At 42.2% G+C, this 19,558-nt stretch overlaps 1 protein-coding gene across 3 annotated transcripts in view; it reads right to left on the minus strand.

Moving 5' to 3' along the window:
• The window catches only part of MRPL1 (mitochondrial ribosomal protein L1), a 102,371-nt gene extending 83,258 nt beyond the window's left edge, over nucleotides 1-19,113 (minus strand). Inside the window, exons 1-3 of one of the 3 annotated variants that reach the window (XM_029600417.1) lie at nucleotides 18,813-19,113; nucleotides 18,406-18,520; nucleotides 1,748-2,024 (exon numbers count right to left, since the gene is read on the minus strand). In XM_029600417.1, coding sequence (XP_029456277.1) covers nucleotides 1,748-2,024; nucleotides 18,406-18,520; nucleotides 18,813-18,864 — 444 coding nt within the window. In that variant the 5' untranslated portion in view covers nucleotides 18,865-19,113. The remainder of the gene's footprint in view (nucleotides 1-1,747; nucleotides 2,025-18,405; nucleotides 18,521-18,812) is intronic. The other 2 variants (XM_029600420.1, XM_029600407.1) reach the window with 2 other exon arrangements.
• Between the last annotated feature and the right edge of the window lie 445 nt (nucleotides 19,114-19,558).

Below are 19,558 nucleotides of genomic sequence, written 5' to 3' on the forward strand. Positions count from 1 at the left end.
GTGGCCAATCCAGGCCATAAGAACCTGGCAAGTACCCAAAAACTAAGTCTATCCCATGCTACTGTTGCTAATAATAGCAGTGGCTATTCTCTAAGTCATCTTAATTAATAGCAGGTAATGGACTTCTCCTCCAAGAATTTATCCAATCCTTTTTTAAACACTGCTCACTAACTGCACTAACCACATCCTCTGGCAACAAATTCCAGAGTTTAATTGTGCGTTGAGTGAAAAAGAACTTTCTCCGATTAGTTTTAAATGTGCCACATGCTAACTTCATGGAGTGCCCCCTAGTATTTCTACTATCCAAAAGAGTAAATAAATGATTCACATTAACCCGTTCTAGATCTCTCATGATTTTAAACACCTCTATCATATCCCGCCTCAGCCGTCTCTTCTCCAAGCTGAAAAGTCTTAACCTCTTTAGTCTTTCCTCATTTGGGAGCTGTTCCATCCCCTTTATCATTTTGGTCACCCTTCTCTGTACCTTCTCCATTGCAACTATATCTTTTTTGAGATGCGGCGACCAGAATTGTACACAGTATTCAAGGTACGGTCTCACCAGGGAGCGATATAGAGGCATTATGACATTTTCTGTTTTATTCACCATTCCCTTTCTAATAATTCCCAACATTCTATTTGCTTTTTTGACTGCCGCAGCACACTGAACCGACGATTTCAATGTGTTATCTACTATGACGCCTAGATCTCTTTCTTGGGTGGTAGCTCCTAACATGGAACCTAACATCAGTCAGATGGTGCCCCTGACTGATCATGGAAAACAGAAACCTGGAAAAACTGAAAATCTACCTAGGGAACTACAAGGAGATGAAACTAGACCTCTGGGCCCTATGATGAATAGGCAGGAGAGTGAGGAACCATGACTGGTGGGCTCTGCGGAAAAGAAGTGATTAAAGGATGCATGTCACCTACGTGTTAAGACTTCCATCCTACTGTCCTCAGAGAAAATCTTTTCATTTTAGCTTAAAGCACACTGAAATGTAGTTCATCTTGCCTTAGATGAACCACATTTCAGTGCTTAAGAGTCAAATATGTATTACAATTATGCAATTCCAAGGGCACCCACCCAACTAAAATCTAGCATGAAGGAGGATTATTCACTTCTCCTGAGACACAGGGGGTGTTTGAGCTATGGCTGGTTTATTGGAATGGGAATAATTTTATTCACAAAAATTGCCAAATATTTATTTGCCAAGAAATTTTCCCCAAGGCTCAAATTTGGGTGAGTTTAGCCTTAAGTTGTCACGCATTTGAAGAATAAAATTTTAGAACATAAGAATTGCCATGCTGGGTACGATAAAGATCCAATCAGTCCTGAATCCTGCCTTTGACAGTGGCCAATCCAGTTTGCAAGTACCAGGCATTTCCCATAAAGTTAGTCTAATTCCTCTTACTCACTCCCAGAGATATCAAAGCTATCTTAAGTTACCTGGCTAATAATGTGTAATAGACATTTCCTCCAGGAACTTGCCCAAACCTCTTTTATATCTTGCTATGCTAGTCACCTTGATCACATCCTCTGGCAATAGATTCCACAGTTTTACAGTGCACAGAGTAAAAAAATACTTAGTACAATGAGTTTTGAATCTGCTGCTTGTTAGTTTCATGGAGCGCCCCCTTATTTTAGTATTATTTGTAAAACTGAGGTTTGTATGTGTATTTGGAGAAATAATTTTTAACTGTCAAATTCAATACGAGGAGGAAAACCAAAACAAAAAAACCCTCTTACCTTCTTCTCCAATGTCATATCAAGTCTCAATTCAGTATAGACCAGCTGGCTAGGATCGGTGAAGTCCAGTTGTTGAAACTGCTTCAGCCTGTCGATGGCTGTCTCAATCTCGTAGATGGGCTTTGCATAATACTGTACCATGTACACATCATCAACAGGCTCCCGTGTTGTCAGCTGGAAAGGTTTAGGGCGGCTGGTATCACTCTGCGGCTTCTCCTTTTCCACTTTGGAAAACAACTTTTTCTTCTTCGCCTCTGTTGAAGCCTTTTTGCCAGTCCTTTGAAAAACCAAGACACAGTGAGACAGGAGTATCAGGCAAGGGCCCTCAACGCTGACTGAAGAAAAAAAAAAAAAAAAAAAGTGCCATGCTGCACCCCAACACTCCTTGTGACTTTGGGAAAGTCACTTTACCCTCTGTTGACTCAGGAAAAAGTTTGAGACCTAGATGTACTAAATTGTGATGTTGTTTTCACAGGAAAGGTCCCATAATCGCAGGGGGTGTAGCCATGATAGCCCCCTCCCTTGAAAAAAACATTGCAGCCATATCACAGCATGGGTTTGTCTTGTGGCAAAATACCATGGGACAATGCAATATTATATCAGCCCTTTAGGCAGTCCTAACCCTCATGGGACCACCATCGCCTTAAAGGGCCATGCCACCAAAAGTCCCGTGCCAAAAATTAAAAAACCTGAGGTCAAAGCTGACCCTCCTGCTCACCTTAGGACTGCCACTTGAGGCAGCCCTGAAATGTCAAGTTTAAAAAAAAAAAAAAGTCGTGCGACACCCCCCAACCCTGTCTGAACAAAATAAATGTCCCCCATCCTTCCTTTCCTTAAAAAAATTATGGTGGCATTGGCCCTCCTCCTCCTCTCAACCCAATGGTAATAACAAATCGTTGCAGTATAGGGCCCCCACCCCCAAATCCCTCCAAATGTAAAAAAAAAAAAAAAATCATTGGTATCAAGTAGAAACCTAACACCCCCCTCCCCCCCCCCCATAAACCTTGAAAGTTGCAAAGTGATTCCGCATTGGTGTGGGGGCAGACCAAGGTCCAAGGACTGGACCTAGGCCACATAGCTGAGGTCCGATCTCTGGATCTTGTCCCAGTCATATGACTGGGGCAAGGTCAGGTTGGCGCCATTTTGAAAAGATAGTAGTTGTGTGACTTTTTTTTTTTTTTTTAAACTTGGCATGTCTGGGCTGCCTCGAAGTGTCAGCTTTGACCCCCTTTTCCTTTTTGGTGCAGGATTTTTTAAATCTAATGCAGGAACCTTGGGACCCAAATAAGTAGTGCAGCTGACAACTTTCTAACACCAAAACTGCATATTAATGAGCTGCTTTGCAAGGATTTGTAAAATTCATGCATGCAAAGCAGCTCATTGTAATAGAGGAGGGAATCTGGGCAGGGCTATGCAAAAATATCACGCATGTTGCTGTGATAGGGCTATATCATATGATATATGCTATTTAACACATGTCAGAGCTCTATCACAGCTTGATGCATCACCCAGTTAGACTGTAAGCCCTCTGGGGACAGGGAAATAGCTACTGTGCCTGAATGTAATCTGCTTTGAAGTGCTGAAAAGCAGAAAATAATTAAACATACACCACAAGTGCAGAGAGAGTCAGAAAATTCAAGTACCTCTAAGGTCTTTGAAGTTCACTTGTGTCTTTTTTGACATATGGTAGACAGATTGTTGTAAGTGCCCAGCATGTAGGAAAAGATAAATAATGAAATTTAAAAACCATGTTTTGGTCAGCAAGTGGTTCCCTGGCAAATATTACCATTTGGAAGGTCAATTTATGCTGCTCCTATATTTGTTTTAGCTTATTTTTATATAAAGGTTTGGAATACCAGATTGGAAAGGTATACTTTGAGTACACATACTTCCCAAAAGTTGTTTTTTTTTGGTTTTTTTTACAATCTAGTACAAAATTTCCAAAATGTGATTGTGTGTGTGTGTGTGTGTGTGTGTATGTGAGAAAAGGGGAGGATGTGCTTGTGTATTTACTATTTCTGTGATATGTGAGAGAAAGGAACAAAGGGAACAGCGATATATTTTTTTTGGTGCAAGAGGCAAGATGTATATATTTGTACATTTATTTATTTATTTATTTCTAATTTTTCTATACCGATGTTCCTGTACGGATACAAATCACACCGGTTTACATGTCTGTGTGCGTAAAATCAAGGTTTGTGTGTGTATTTGAGCAAGAACTTGTCACGGGCTAGAAGCAGACACAAAGCAGTTGACAGTCTGGACCAGGCACCAGAGGCATAGTCAGAAAGGTAGGGTTGAGGCAGCAGTATTCATGCAATATCAGGTGGCAGGCCAAGTTTAATCAGTCAAGAGGCAAGCAAGTCATCAGGATAGGCAGCAGACAAGACAGTGAGAAGGGTGAAAGCAGCAACAAGAACAGCAATACACAGGACCACACAGAACCAAAACCTATTACTCAGGTATTGGCTCAGAGGACTGAGTTTCTTTTATAGGAAAGCAGTGATGATGTCATCCGGGTACACTCATAAGAAATCCTGTGCGCTGGGCCTATAAAACTGCTGAGTGATTGAGGCTCCTTAGACAAAGCTGCAGGATACATCAGACTATCAAGACGCCAGGAACCATGCTGGACTCAAAACCAGTTAGCAGGATATAGCAGTACTCCCCCCCCCCACCAGGCTATCTGTTCCTGGGCTTGTGAAGAAAGACAATAGACTTCCCTGACCAGAATGGGGCATTGAGGGTCTAGCTGGTTCCCAGGATCTTACCTCAGGGCCGTAGCCCTTCCAGTCCACTAAATAATAAAGTTTGACTCCAAAATAGTGAGAAACTATGATGTTGCTGATTTCAAACTCCATTTCTGAATCAGCAGAGACAGGGGTGGAGAGGGGTTTTCTCTTCGAGTATGTAATATACCACCAGCCACGAGCCTCTGCTCCCAGAAGGGCACCCACTGTGCCACATCTCTGGCCCCAGCATTGACTTCTGCTACCTGAGAGAGTTCTGGCATAGTTTTTGGCACCAGCTATTTGTTTGCTTCCTACCTTGCTCAGACTCTCTTCTCTTCATGGTTTTATAGGCCCAGCATCATGGACTTCTTGTGGCGCACCCTAATGATGTCAACATTCTTTCTGCACATAAGCAAAAGGTTTTCTCCCAGTGTATCTTGAATTTTTGAGCTGCGGATTCTTGCATTTGGTCCTGACCTGTTCCTGATTGTGACTTGCCTGCCACCTGCCTTGAGCCCTGCCTACTTATCGGACTTAGTTTACTTCTTGCCTGGATTGCAGGTTGTCATCTGACAGCTATCCGCAGGTCTGCTCACACTGGACATTCTTCTTCTGGCACCAGCCCTAAGGGTTCACATATCCACCCCGACCAGTCCAAAGGGCTCATGGAGCAGTCAAAGGGCTGCCTCCCTTAGAGAGCATCTATTGAGAGTCAGAGGTTTGAGCAGAGAGACACGGAATAAGTTATGGATTCGGAGAAAGGGGGGAATCTTGCGTTGATAGCTCACTGGGTTTATTTCCTTTTTGACCTGATAAAATCTGATGAACCTAGAGACGAATTTTCACAAAGGAACCTTCAGCCAGACGTTCCTTATATTGAGCCAGACATTGTCCCCAGGAATGAACTGTGGAGCAGTTCTATACTTTCTGTCAGCATTCTTCTCGAAGCAGTCAACTACCTGCCTAAGGAGGAAATGAGTCTTCTTCCATATCTCCTGTAGGTTGACAGAAAGGTGGTCCACTACCAGATGTCTGTGAACACATGGAGAGGTAGAGGCACTCTAAGTTGTTGGCCATACATGATGTACAATGGAGAAGATCCCGAAGATTACCAACATGTTGTTGTAACAGTTCGATCCATAGAAGTAGTTACACCCAATCATCTTGCCTAGCCAACATATAGGCTTCTGAGGAAGCCCTCAAGGATCTGATTAACTGTGGCCATCAGACTGAGGGTGGTAGACAGAGGAAAGGTCTAGGGTCACTACCAACTGTTTACAGAGGGCCTGCCAAAAACTTGAAGTGAACTGAACTCCAGTCATTAACGATGTGTTTTGGGAGTTCATGAAGGCGGAATACATACTGCAAAAAGTGGTGGTAAAAGCAGAGGGTTGTGGGTAAGATTTCTAGGGATAAAATGGGCTATTTTGGAAAACTGATCCACGACCACCCAGATAACAGTGTGTCCTGCTGACACGGTAAATCTGTAATAAAGTCCACAGGTATATGAATCTAGGGTTTCTGGAGCACCGGCAGGGGATGAAGTAAGCCCACAAGTTGGTCGGTAGTTTTATTTTGTGCACAGTTATTGCAGGCAGAAACATAAGTCTGCACTTCTTTGGCCGCTGAGCAGACAATTTCAATGTATTATCTACTATGACGCCGAGATCTCTTTCCTGGGTGGTAGCTCCTAATATGGAACCTAACATCGTGTAACTACTGCATGGGTTATTTTTCCCTATATGCATCAACTTGCACTTGTCCACATTAAATTTCATCTGCCATTTGGAAGCCCAATCTTCCAGACTCACAAGGTTCTCCTGCAATTCATTACAATCCGCTTGAGATTTAACTACTCTGCATAATTTTGTGTCATCCGCAAATTTGATCACCTCACTCGTACCCCTTTCCAGATCATTTATAAATATATTAAAAAGCACTGGTCCAAGTACAGATCACTGAAGCACTCCACTGTTTACCTTTTTCTATGTGAAATGGTGATATTTTTAACATATTGGTTTTTTCTTGTTTATGAACTATGAGTATTATGATTTATGATGCAGTTTATACCTTCTAGCCTGAAGAAACATTCCTGCCTGTGTGCAAGCTTTTTATATTGACCAGAGATGTGGGGTATTTTTTCGCTTTCTTTTGCTTGTTTTTATGCTTTTATTCTTTATATTTTTAAGCTGTTTTTCTGTTTTACACATTTATTATATGCATGTGATGTCATTGTTTATCATATGTATGTTTTATTGTAACCTGCCTAATATTTTAGATAGGCAGGATATAAATGTATAAATAAATCAATTGTTGTCAGTAAGAAACTACATGACTGTATGATAGATGCTGGTTATAAAGCAGAACTGTTTGGTAATACGTGCATTGCTGTATTTTGTTTATAGTTTATTTACTCGTTTTACATTGATAATGTTTCTAAATTTGTTTTATGTTTTTTAAATTATGAATATTTTTAATTGTTATCCACTTAGTATTGTAGATAGGAGAGTTATAAATATTTTTAAAAAGTATACTATGAGGCAAGTATATAGTAAGCCTCTAAATAGGTCATTGACAAAATTTTGAAAAACAACTAGGGTACTACAGAGTCTGAAGGACATCATCAAGTACTCATAAGGGCCATCTCTTTATTGAAAGCAGTTTTCCACTCGTCACCCTCACGTATTCATATGAGGTTATATGCTCCTTCCAGATCCTTGGTATCTCCTTGCATCCAGTCAAACAATTATGATATTAGTGGCAAGGGGAATTTTTGATGGTGATGGCATTTAAACCTCGATAGTCAATACATGGGGTAGTGAACCGTCCTTCTTGCCCACGAAGAAGAACCCAGCCCCGGCGGGAAAGGAGGACTGTCTGATGAACCCTCTCTCAAGGTTGTATCAGATGTATTTGGATATAGCCTTGGTCTCTGGAACAGACAAAGGGTAGACTCCACCACAGGGCGATATCTTACCCATCATTACGTCAATGCACAGTCATAGGGACAATGAGGAGGTAGAGAGTCTCAGCCTGTTTTTTTTCTACTGAAAATATCCACAAAAAAAGAAACATAGGGCATGGGTAATCTTGGAAGTGTGCAGAGGTCTGTTGCACCAAGCTGCCTGAAAGGGCACACCAGAAATAGGCAAGTTAGAAAATAGTGAGTGATCTGAGGGCTCCAGGAGAGGATCCCTCCTTTTTCCCAATCCACAACTGGGCAATGACATTGGAGCCAGGACAGGCCGAGTAACACGGGATTGACAGTCTTTCAGAGCACAAAGAATGAGATGTATTCCTCACGGAAAAGTCCCAATTTTAGAATCACAGGTTCCATCATATAAAGAATAGTGCTGGGTAGTAGCTCCCCATAGACAAATTGTATGCACATAGGGTTGTTTAGTGATATTCATGGTATCTGGAATTCCTTCACTAGAGTTTCGTCAACTAAGTTGCCGGCTGCAGCAGAATCCAAAACTACCTTTGAGAAGGTTTTATGTTCAGAGCTCAAGTGGACAGTCAAAATAATTTTTTGAGGGGGGAGTGGAGTGGGTATTGCCTTGGGTAGCTTCCAACATTAACCTTAGCATGAGCATTTCTCAACTTCTTGGAGTACAAGGCGACATGATGGCCTTTGCCTGCACAGTGTAGGGACAGGTTGAACAATTGTTGTTGGCATTGCTCCTCTTCCAAGAGCCTGGCATGAGCTCGCTGCATGGGTTCCTCCTCTGAGGTCAGCTCTGGCAGAGGCCAAAACAGGGGACAACACTGGTCTCTGAAACCTGGGAGCCAGGCAGCCACAGCATCAAGACAGGTCCCGTTGTCGGGATCTTTACTTGGATGTCAGCTTTCACAGATATAAGGTCGTCCAACTTGGCTGGGATATTATGGCCTGCCTTGATTTTGTCTAACAGACCTTGACAAAACACAGCCACCTGCACTTCATCACTCCAGAAGAGCTCCGAGGCAAAGGTAAGGAATTGTACCATGTACTGTCCACTATCATAGACCCTCGTCTCAGGCGGAGGTCATAGACCCTTGTCAGAGGGTGAGGAAGAGGCTCATTGAAGAACTTCCTGAATTGAGTCAGAAATATTTGCAGATTGGCAAGGCTGGGGTTGTTTCTTTCCCAGAGGGAAGGCCAATGCCAGGGCCTGGCCTGAGCGTAGGGAGATTATAAAAGCCATGTTGACTCATGTGAAGCTGGCTGAAGCTCAAAATAAGCAAGCATTGATTAATGAAACCCCTGAAGGTCTTATGGTTGTCCCTCAAACCAGGGCAGTAGAGGGAGATGTACTGCAACAGCAGTCTTGTGAGGAGGCAGAAGCAGCAACCGATCATGGAATGGTTATGGGTGGTATAGCTGCTACCACAGACAATGGCAGCTTGCTCAATTGCAGAGACAGGTCCTGCAGAACACTAAGAATATGACATTTGTTCTTTTGTTGCTACAGAACCATCTGCGAGAGACCCTGCAGATGATCTGGCAGGGGAACGTCAGCCATGTTCATGACCTGAGCAAACTGTTAGGGGTAGAAGTGGACAAACAGCAGCTAACAATCAGGACCCAAGGCACCAGAACAGAATCAGGAGGCATAGTTAGACAGGTAGGGTTGAGGCAGGCAGAATTCATACAATGTCAGGAGGCAGGTCAAGGCCAGGGCAGGAAGAGTTCAATCACAAGTGAGGCAAGCAAGAGGTCAGGACAGGCAGCAGACAAGGCATAGTCAAAGATCAGGCCAGGTCACAGATGAAAGCAGCAACAAGAACAGGAACACATGGAACCAAAACCTGTTGCTCAGGCACTGGCTCAGAGGATGGACTTTCTTTTATAGGAAAGCAGTGATGATGTCATCAGGGTATGCCCACAGGAAATCCTGTGCCTATAAAACTACAGAGTGAGTGAGGCCCCTTAGATAGAGCAGTGGGATACATCAGATGATCTGGATGCCAGGAACCATGCTAGACTCAGGACCCTGAGGTATGGAATGCTGACCATACCTCAAGGTACCCTGTGGTCGGCAGCATATTACAGAGCTTGAATGTGTGTTTTTAGTGACACGTTGTCATTGTTTGCATGGGCACGTGTGTGTGTGTGTGTGAGAGAGAGAGAAGAGCGAGAGTGAGTGTATATATCTTTGCTGATTTCCATCTATATAGAAATATAGCGTTCCCTCAGGTTTTCCCCACCAATGGAGGGAAAACTGGCACACAAGAAACCCACTGGGCCTCACTATAAATTAGAGACCCAGTGGTTTGTGATTAACTGGGGATAGACATTGCTTCTGTACCAACTCCCCACCAACCTGGGGTACTCTGTTCTGTCTCTGGATCACCCCACATAATTGCCCAGATCCCATCAGAATCAGGAAAATGCACACTCTGAATAGAAGAATATTTGCTTAAAGAAATAAAAGCATAACATAGAACATAAGGTAAATACTGCAATATAAAACAACAAGAACATGTCTGTGAATAATAATAGAATAAGTAAATAACTAAAGGGGAAAACAGGATGTGGGTCACCCCGAACAAAAAAAAACAGTGAATAAGAACAATAGTTTGTACTCAAAGGTTTTTCATACCTAGGAAGGTCCTCAAACTATGAATTTGGTACCAATTCAAACTGCACCCCTTAGGGCAAAGACGATTTTTTTATAACCCCTGGTAATATTTGGGTGGGGGAATTTGTCCAGCCACTCCTAGAGCTGAATTGATAATTCTGTGTCCTTACAGATATATGTCAAGAAACTGCTGGAACCACTTACTTTCAATCCTTCCCTGTGGGGCACTTGTCTCACTGAATCCATCCAAACCCGTTTCTCACTGCAGCAAGTTATCAAGCCCAAAGGGACCGATAGCAGTAGAAATTCCAGTCATTAAATCTCCGATAATGCTGGAAGTAATTTCGCCCCTCTCTCCCATTATCTCAGATTCAGTGCAGTCCGCTATTTATCTCTTTTTGTCACTTGGGCTCCACTGCCTTGACAGCAGGAACCTGATAACCAGCAATTAAGCAAGCCATGGTAGAAAGGGGGGGGGGGGGGGGGGGGGGGGGGACCCACAACCTCAGTGATTTATCTTTGTTGCAGCCAATTCTCAAAAATCCCTCCTGGTTGTGACTCAGTCTTGTCTTTTTCTCCAATCCTCTATGACTCCTCTTGCTGCAAAAATGCAATCACCCATTGGCTCTAATTCTGCCTCTTCTGTTCTCCAGCTTCTTCCCCTGCACTGCTTCTGAAATCTAGTACCAAGAGCAGTTTTTATAGAGAATGTAAAGAGGGTGAGGTGCCAGTCCTGACTATCTCACTTCTCTATCTCTCAGCTTGGGGCAGAAAGAAAGACTGGCTTTTTGCACCTCTATGATGTTCTTTCAGGAAGCACTGGTCTCACTGGTTCTGCACTGGGCAGAAAGTCTGAACTCTGCCTACCTGGATGACCACTCTATGGCTGCATAAAAACTTAGGCTGGAGTTCAACTGCACTTAAAAAGTTACAGATTTCTTTCCTCCTCCTAACAATCAGATACTGTGTTTGTTTTAAAAGCAGCCTAAAGGTGCCTGTTAATATCACTGACCAAACACTTCCACCCTTATAGATTTTAATTCTGCAATTTCAGCTGTAGCAAGAAACCCAACTGTAGTTTAAGCTCGTGAGGGAGGGAACTTCAGTCTGTGTTTTGAAAGCTCCTCACAACAAAAATAGGTGCTTATGTGGATTTGAACATGACAGTGGATGCCATTTTGCTACATCCAACACAGTTGATACACACACCAATTTTTCCAATTCCACTGAACTTACATGCATAATTTTCCAAGCAATGAAAAGATATATAAAAAAAAAGTTGAAAAAGGACAAAGAACACAAACAAAAATCAGCATCAGTGTAAGACATTTTACAACACTTTCCGTAAAGAATGACTAATAACCCAATACATATTAAACTTACTGTGACTGCTGCCTATGTGTTTGTATAGAACCGATAAGTAGCATTGTATGCATGTTGACAAACCCATTTTGCCTGCATGCCAAGTGACTGGAGAGTAGCAGAGTGCAAACAGCGAGCAGTTATGGATGCTCTGGTATGCAATGCTCTCTGACAGCTACTGCTGAGATTGTCTTAATGTTTACAGCTGCAGAGCGACTCAGACCCAAACATCAGGGATATACATAAAAGCCTTTCCTCTCCCGGTCAGCCAGCAAAATTAATGCTGGATCTCAGCTTGACAGACGACACACCATCTGCAGGTGCACAGAAGAAATGGAATACAAATGGGAAATGGCACTTTTAAGGCCACAACCACCTACTCAACTCAAAAAGCTCTAAAAGGTAAAAATGCTGCTGTAAAAAAAAAAAAAAAAAAAAAAGGTTCAGTAATAAAACATTCCAACTGGCACATTGCTGAACCTATTAGGGAACCTCACATTCCTGCAATGATGTCCTGATGGAGGTCCATGGGGAGTTAGCACACAGCAGAGTGTACTGTAAGAAAAATCAATTATTTCTACTTCCAATAAGGTACAGCTTTATACATCTGGAGAGAAGAATTTCAGGCCAGTTGACATTAAAATTAGCTAAGCTGCACTGGGCCCACTCAAAAAAAAAAAAAGTCAGCAGGGTAGAAATTGACCCTTACAGGGATACTGTTAAATACAGAGCTACACAAGCACAATCTTGTTTTTTTTTTCTTTAAAAAAAAAAAAGAAAAAAAAATAGCTAGACTGGGGCCTTTTCCTGGCTGCCTGGTCATCCTGGCATACAGCATCTCAAAGAGCTGCACTGCAAGCCCCATGGGCTCAGTGAGGTGCTGTTAGCACTGCAAGCCACATACTTAAACTCCAAAACTAGGGTCAGAGTAACTTCTATTGAAAATCTGTTTTCGGTTTTGGGATATACAGTGGCACATGCCTATGATATAGGGGAGGGAATATGTGTTACCTGACCACTTGAAAGAGTGGAGCTGAAATAACTCATTACTGTTGTCCTCCTTACAATTCTGGTAGTAGTCTCCTTCCACACAATTTCATAGCTTTCTCATCAGCCGCAAAATTCTGATCAAGTTTTGTATCTTCATAATATTCCATGTCCAAACAGTGCCCTTCTCTCTAGTACAGCCATTTCCCTGTGCCATTCTCGGAGCAGATAACAGCAGTCAGGACATGCTGGACAAAGCACAATATCCATGAACGTAACCAGCTCTGCCGTACACCTTCATCAGGAGATGGGTGAGATATATTAATGAAATCCAAGAGTGCCCATTCAGTTTAGAAGGATAAGGATTTCATCTGACTCTTAAGTGCCATAGGGGTGGATTTATCAAAATGCGGTAAGTACCCCATGCGATAGCAAAAGGGGCGTGTTTTATGGTAATATAGCATTTATTGCAATTTGCGCTAATTACCTGTGCGAAGAGCTAAGTTAGCGCAAATTGCGATACCATTTTCAGATTCTGAGATAAGTGCCAGACCTGATGTATTTCCTTCATTCAACCACCAGGGGACCTAGACACGAGAGAGAGAGAGAGAGAGAGAGAGAGAGAGAGAGAGAGAGAGAGAGAGAGAGAGAGAGAGAGACAGACCATAATGTCATGGCCCATAGGTAGGTATTTGTATCCCTATGGTAGGCCCACCTAGTAACTCGAGGTGGGGTTTAGGGGCCACTTTGACATTCTACGTGACACCAACGAACAGAACAGTGGTCTCTTGTGAAGATTTGCTGGCCTTCGGAGTGAGGAAACTCACTCCAAGATGAGATTTGGGCAATGTTCTCTCAACCTAGCTTGATGTTACCCAGGTAGAGAGTCCCTCAAGTCTTGCAAGCAATTAGTGAAAAAAAAATTATCCCAGGCTTCCACATACACCTCTGAAACTTTCTGATGATCAAGGTGGGTATTGCCTCTTCAGTCCATTTAAGCAGCATGCACTTACAAGCAACTGCCAAAGTCAACCTAAGGAATTGTCTACCTATTCAACTATTCCCAGGACCTGCAAAACATTTCCCAGAACCAGTGTTAAGCCTTGCTGAGGAGGCAACATCCCCAAACAGCTATGTATCACTTGAATAATCTGTTTCCATAAGTAGTCAACTCTGAACATGTGAAAAAACAGTGCATCATGGTTCCATGCTCAAGCATACATTTAATACAGAGGGAAGAATCTGTCAGCTTCATATAACACTTAAGCTTGCCAATGTATGCACTATGCAAAACCTTAAACTATGAGTCACGCAAAGCCATATCTGTATTTACTTTATGCAAAGAAATACGGAAGTTCTTGCCTTCTAAACTGAAGCTGTGAACTTAAAATTTATGTATAGCAGAAACACTATAGTCAAAATTAAACACTATTATACAGTCATGCCATCTTTACTTCTGATCCTGTGATCTCTCAAAAGCAAATCAAGATCAGGCCTATCCAGTACATGGATATGAGACTGCCACAGTATACTGGGTGCTGCAAGAGGTGGTGGTGGGGCACTCTTACCTCCAAATGAGAACTGCACTATAATGTTCCATCACTAGGTGGTCGATGCAATACCGTGCGCTAGCCGCTGAGCATGGCTTAATACACGATTTGGACGCATGTCCATAACCCCCAATTCCAATACGGGGACTAACGCGTCCAAGCCACCGCATAGCTAACAGCACTCATCACATGTAAATTCATGTAGATGAGGCTATTAGCTAATCCCCACGATCCAATAAATTTTCTATGTGGCCACACTCAAGGGTGCATTGAAAAAAAGAAAAATCCTGCTTTCTGTGATTCCTCCTAATAGTATCATCATGATACTAAGTAGGAAGAACCAAATAAAGCAGTATTTAAGAACATAAGAAATTGCCATGCTGGGTCAGACCAAGGGTCCATCAAGCCCAGCATCCTGTTTCCAACAGAGGCCAAACCAGGCCACAAGAACCTGGCAATTACCCAAACACCAAGAAGATCCCATGCTACTGATGTAATTAATAGCAGTGGCCATTACCTAAGTAAACTTGATTAATAGCAATTAATGGACTTCTCCTCCAAGAACTTATCCAAATCTTTTTGAACCCAGCTACACTAACTGCACTAACCACATCCTCTGACAACAAATTCCAGAGCTTAATTGTGCGTTGAGTGAAAAATAATTTTCTCCAATTAGTCTTAAATGTGCTACTTGCTAACTTCATGGAATGCCTCCTGGTCCTTCTATTATCCGAAAGTGTAAATAACTGATTCACATCAACTTGTTCAAGACCTCTCATGATCTTAAATACCTCTATCGGGGTGGAACCAAGATGGCGTCCTGAGAGGCTGCAACTTTTCCTGCTCTGTCTTACCGAGATTCTACTGTGAGCTTCGGCAATATTTCTGCGTTTAAAAATGCCTCACAAGAGAAAAGGTAAGGTCCGAGTCTATCCACCAGACTCAGACCTTTCAACAGGACAGCGTTTAATATTGGAGTTCGCCTCATCCTTACCCATATTGAGTGTCTCAACCCCCGCTGGAGAGCAGGCGAGAGGAGCGCTTTACTCTCCTGGGGAGCTTTCGTTGAGCCCTCCAACTCCAAAAACACCGCTGAGAGCTTTGCGCAAGTCAGCGTCGGAGGAGCCAAAGCTCTACCCGATGATGTCACCGGGAGCGCCGGGCTGGGTGGCCCAGAAGACGCCGGCTTGCTTGGAGATGAACCGAAAACCCAAGAGTCTGCTTCGCTGAGAGGTGAAGTACAGGAAGCAGGAGCTATTACCCTTTCAACATCGGGAGAAAGTAGCGGGACTGCTGAAAGTGGGGTAAGGAAATCATTCTCACAGCAATGTACTAAATCAGCAGTTGTTACTCTGGATACAATCTGGGATTTCATGGTGAGGATATCAAACCAACTAGACAATCAGGCCTTAAAATTGGACGAGATTGTAGCTAAAACTGGGACACAGGAACGGGAAAATCTGCAGAAATTCCAGGAGCATGAAGAATCTTTAAAGAAAGTTAATGAAGAAATAAAAAGTCTCCAATGTATAAATGCCACTATATTATCTGAAAGGGCGAGCACGTCGAGGAGATTGGAATCTATAGAGAATTATATGAGGCATCTAAATATAAGGTTATTAAATTTTCCGATTGTTATGGGTGAGATTCCCTTATTGACCTTCAAGAAATACGTAATGGAGACTTTAAAGATTCTGTTAGATGAGATTCCTGCCGTTAAAAAATTATTTTTTCTACCGAAAAGAAACAACTCTGTCTCTGGGACTTTAAATGTTCAAAAGTTGGATTTACAAAATCTAACGGATTACCTAGAAAACTCAACTCTTGAAATTGTGGACAGGGCTGTACGTTTTGTTACCTTTTATGATGAAGCAGTGTTTCAAAGATAATGAAAAATTACTTTAAAAATATGAATGAATTATATTGCGGTGGACCTGTACGTGTTTACCCAGATTTAGCTAAAGCTACGCAGCAGCGTAGAAAGGCTTTTTTGTTAATGAGGTCTGAAACTCAAGCACTAGGAGCCAGTTTCGTACTGCGCTATCCGTGTAAGTGCATAATAAAGCTGATCAGAAATACTTATATTTTCTTTTTACCTGACCAACTTAGGGCCTTTTTGGATGGGAGGAGACAACCTAGTGTATCATGAAAGGAGTATGTGTATTAAGGGTAAGGTTAAGGATGCTAAAGAATGATTTAAAATAATTTCCTTTAATCTCCTTAGTACTGTTTCAACCCCCCCTAATGTTTCCTATGTAACAAGAGAAGTTTCCAGATTTGTCAATTAAAATCTCTCTATGTTAAGAGAGTAAATATGTTACTAATTAATTCTCTGTATTTCAATGCAAAAGTTTATTTTGTATATTATTAAAAGATGAATAAATAAAAAATTAAAAAAAAAAAACCTCTATCACATCCCCTCTCAGCCCTAACCTCTTCAGCCTTTCCTCATAGGGGAGCTATTCCATTCCCTTTATCATTTTGGTTGCCCTTCTCTGTACCTTCTCCAACGCAACTATATCTTTTTTGAGATGCGGCGACCAGAATTGTACACAGGATTCAAGGTGCGGTCTCACTATGGAGGAATACATTATGATATTTCTGTTTTATTAACCATTCCCTTTCTAATAAGGCCTAACATTCTGTTTGCTTTTTTGACTGCTGCAGCATACTGAGCCAACGATTTAAAAGTATTATCCACTATGATGCCTAGACCTTTTTCCTGGGTGGTAGTTCCTAATATGGAACCTAACATCGTGTAACTACAGCAAGGGTTATTTTTCCCTATATGCAACACCTTGCACGTGTCCACATTAAATTTCAACTGCCATTTGGATGCCCAATCTTCCAGTCTTGCAAGGTCCTCCTGTAATGTATTAAAATCTGCTTGTGATTTAACTACTCTGAATAATTTTGTATCATCTGCATTTTTGATAAACTCACTCGATGTATTCCTTTCCAGATCATTTATAAATATAATGAAAAGCACTGGTCCAAGTACAGATCCCTGAGGCACTCCACTGTTTACCCTTTTCCACTGAGAAAATTGACCATTTAATCCTATTCTTTTAACCAGTTTGTAATCCACGAAAGGACATCGCCTCCTATCCCATGACTTTTTAGTTTTCTTAGAAGCCTCTCTTGAGAGTCTTTGTCAAACGCCTTCTGAAAATTCAAATACACTACATCTACTGGTTCACCTTTATCCACATGTTTATTAATCCCTTCAAAAAAAATAAAGCAGATTTGTTAGGCAGGACTTCCCTTGGGTAAATCTATGTTGATTGTGTTCCAATAAACCATGTCTTTCTATATACTCTACAATTTTGATCTTTAGAATAGTTTCCACTATTTTTCCCAGCACTGAAGTCAGGCTCACTGGTCTATAGTTTCCCGGATCGCCCCTGGAGCCCTTTTTAAATATTGGGGTTACACTGGCCACTCTCCAGTCTTCAGGTACAATGGATGATTTTAATGATAGGTTACAAATTTTAACTAATAGATCAGAAATTTCATTTTTGAGTTCCTTCAGTGTCCTAGGATGCACACCAGCCGGTCCAGGTGATTTGCTAGTAGTTTAAAAAAAAAAAAAAAAGTTTTTGAAAAACAAATTCTGGACACCCAATACACACACAAGATACATGGTCCAGGCCATGTATGTTTTGCGTGTATATGCCAGTAGCGGGAGAAAATGGATACTTGTAGATTAAGCGTCCGTTTTCCCAAGCCACTTGATAGCCACCTCTCCTGTGCGCCCGATGATGAGGAGACACTAGGGATGTACATTTGTCCCTAGCGCCTCCTTTTTAGCGCGACATTTCATTTAAATATTGGATCACGCTCCCAGGACAGGTGACTGGGCTCATATTACGAAAGCAGGTGTTCAACATTGAGCGCCTGTTTTTTGCACACAAATATTGCAGTGGCTCCTAGGAAAGCAGGCATAAATCTATTGCATATGCTTTCTTCCAAATAAAATCTTACACCAAAAAACTTGCTAAAGCTTCCCAGGGAATAACATTTCACTTTGAAGTTTGTGTACAGATTGACTGCCTTAAAGACAACATTTGTATGGTAGCAGATGAAATCTGTGCAGATGTTCCAAAACTTTTAGATTAGTTTTGTTGTTCTTTAATCCTCTCCATCTCAGCTTGATTCCTTATCTTTCCTTAATTTTTCTCTTCAGACATCTCCCTTTATTTTCACTCGTTTTACTCTTTCATGTTATCTTTCCCTCATTTCCTGTCTCCTCCCTTCGCATATCTCTTTCGTCACTCACTGTAAATTTTGGACAAAAATGCAATCCAACCACCTGCGTATTAATAATACATTGTTCTAATTAGCCATAGTTAGCCAATAAAGAATTTAAAAGAACGCTCCATCTTCGAAAAGAGAAAAATAAAGGTTAAAAGAACGAACTTAACACTGGGAAAGACGAACAGTCCCCCCCCCCACAAACTTACTTGGCAGAGGGAGCAGCATAGGATCTGCCTGGGACAGAGCGCGGCGCACTGTCATGAAGAGCCAGAGACCTTCCAGCAACCCTGAGGACATTTGCTGCATGGCACCGGATCCCAGCTGGCAGGAGAGACCAAGCAATGTTATGATGCTGCACAAGCATGCTCCATTGGCTGATTCATACCTACTTATTTTCCTCCCTCCCCATATTCTTGCACGGTGCAGGTTATACATACTGACTCTCTACTGACCCTGCCAGCAGCAGCCTCTGTTATCCTGTGCAGAGCCTGCTTTGGGCTGGGCGTGCTCTCTACTTAGATCTCCTCGAACGGAAATTCTTAGATATATTTCAATAGGGGCGCCCCCATCTCCCCTACTCCAAGGTCCATTTGCTTCTCCCACCGGCTCTGACCTGTTTGCAAGAAGCGAGCAGCAACAGCAACCTGGGCGACCGGCAGCGCCATGCTGGGGAGCACCGAGAAAAGGAAGCCGGTGGGAAACAGGAAACCGCATCTGCAGCGCCCAGGGAGTAAAGGGTCCGCCCGACATGAATACCTCTGTAGCGCTGCAGCAGCAAATCCAGCGCTTCTTTTCTCTCGTTTACTATTAGCAGCGCAATACAAATTGTCAGACTAATAAAGGGCCTGATTTACTAAGGTTTTTTCCCCCGTTATGTATCTAGGGGAGAAAAGCTTAAGAAATCAAGCTCAAAGTTTCTTGAATTTATGGGATGGGGAAACGGATCCATAAACCCCGACCCCCCCCCCCGCCACCTTGATTGGTAGCAGCATTTCTCCCTTGGCTAGCGGGCACTGGAGCTAGGGGTGCAGGGAAGGATGAGAGCCATTTCTCAACGCTTGAAGCTGAAGAAGACATTCAGATAACTTTATTGACATGACAATTTTACATGTTTTGCCAAAGTAGTACACGCTTAAAATAAAAGAGGGAGAAATACAAAATAATAACAGTAAAGTAAAATTACAGGTTACAGAAATATAAACCACGCAGGTCACCCAGAAAAATACCAATAATCTATAACAAAATTCACTGAAAAAAAATGTATAGATCCTGATTACCTTCAAAACCATTCACTCACACAACACAATGATTTTAAGATAACATGTTTAAAGGGGTAGTCATGTGGAAAAAACTCTGACA

The sequence above is a fragment of the Rhinatrema bivittatum genome, chromosome 1 (assembly GCF_901001135.1).
Source record: "Rhinatrema bivittatum chromosome 1, aRhiBiv1.1, whole genome shotgun sequence".
NCBI classification, from domain to species: Eukaryota; Metazoa; Chordata; class Amphibia; order Gymnophiona; family Rhinatrematidae; genus Rhinatrema; species Rhinatrema bivittatum.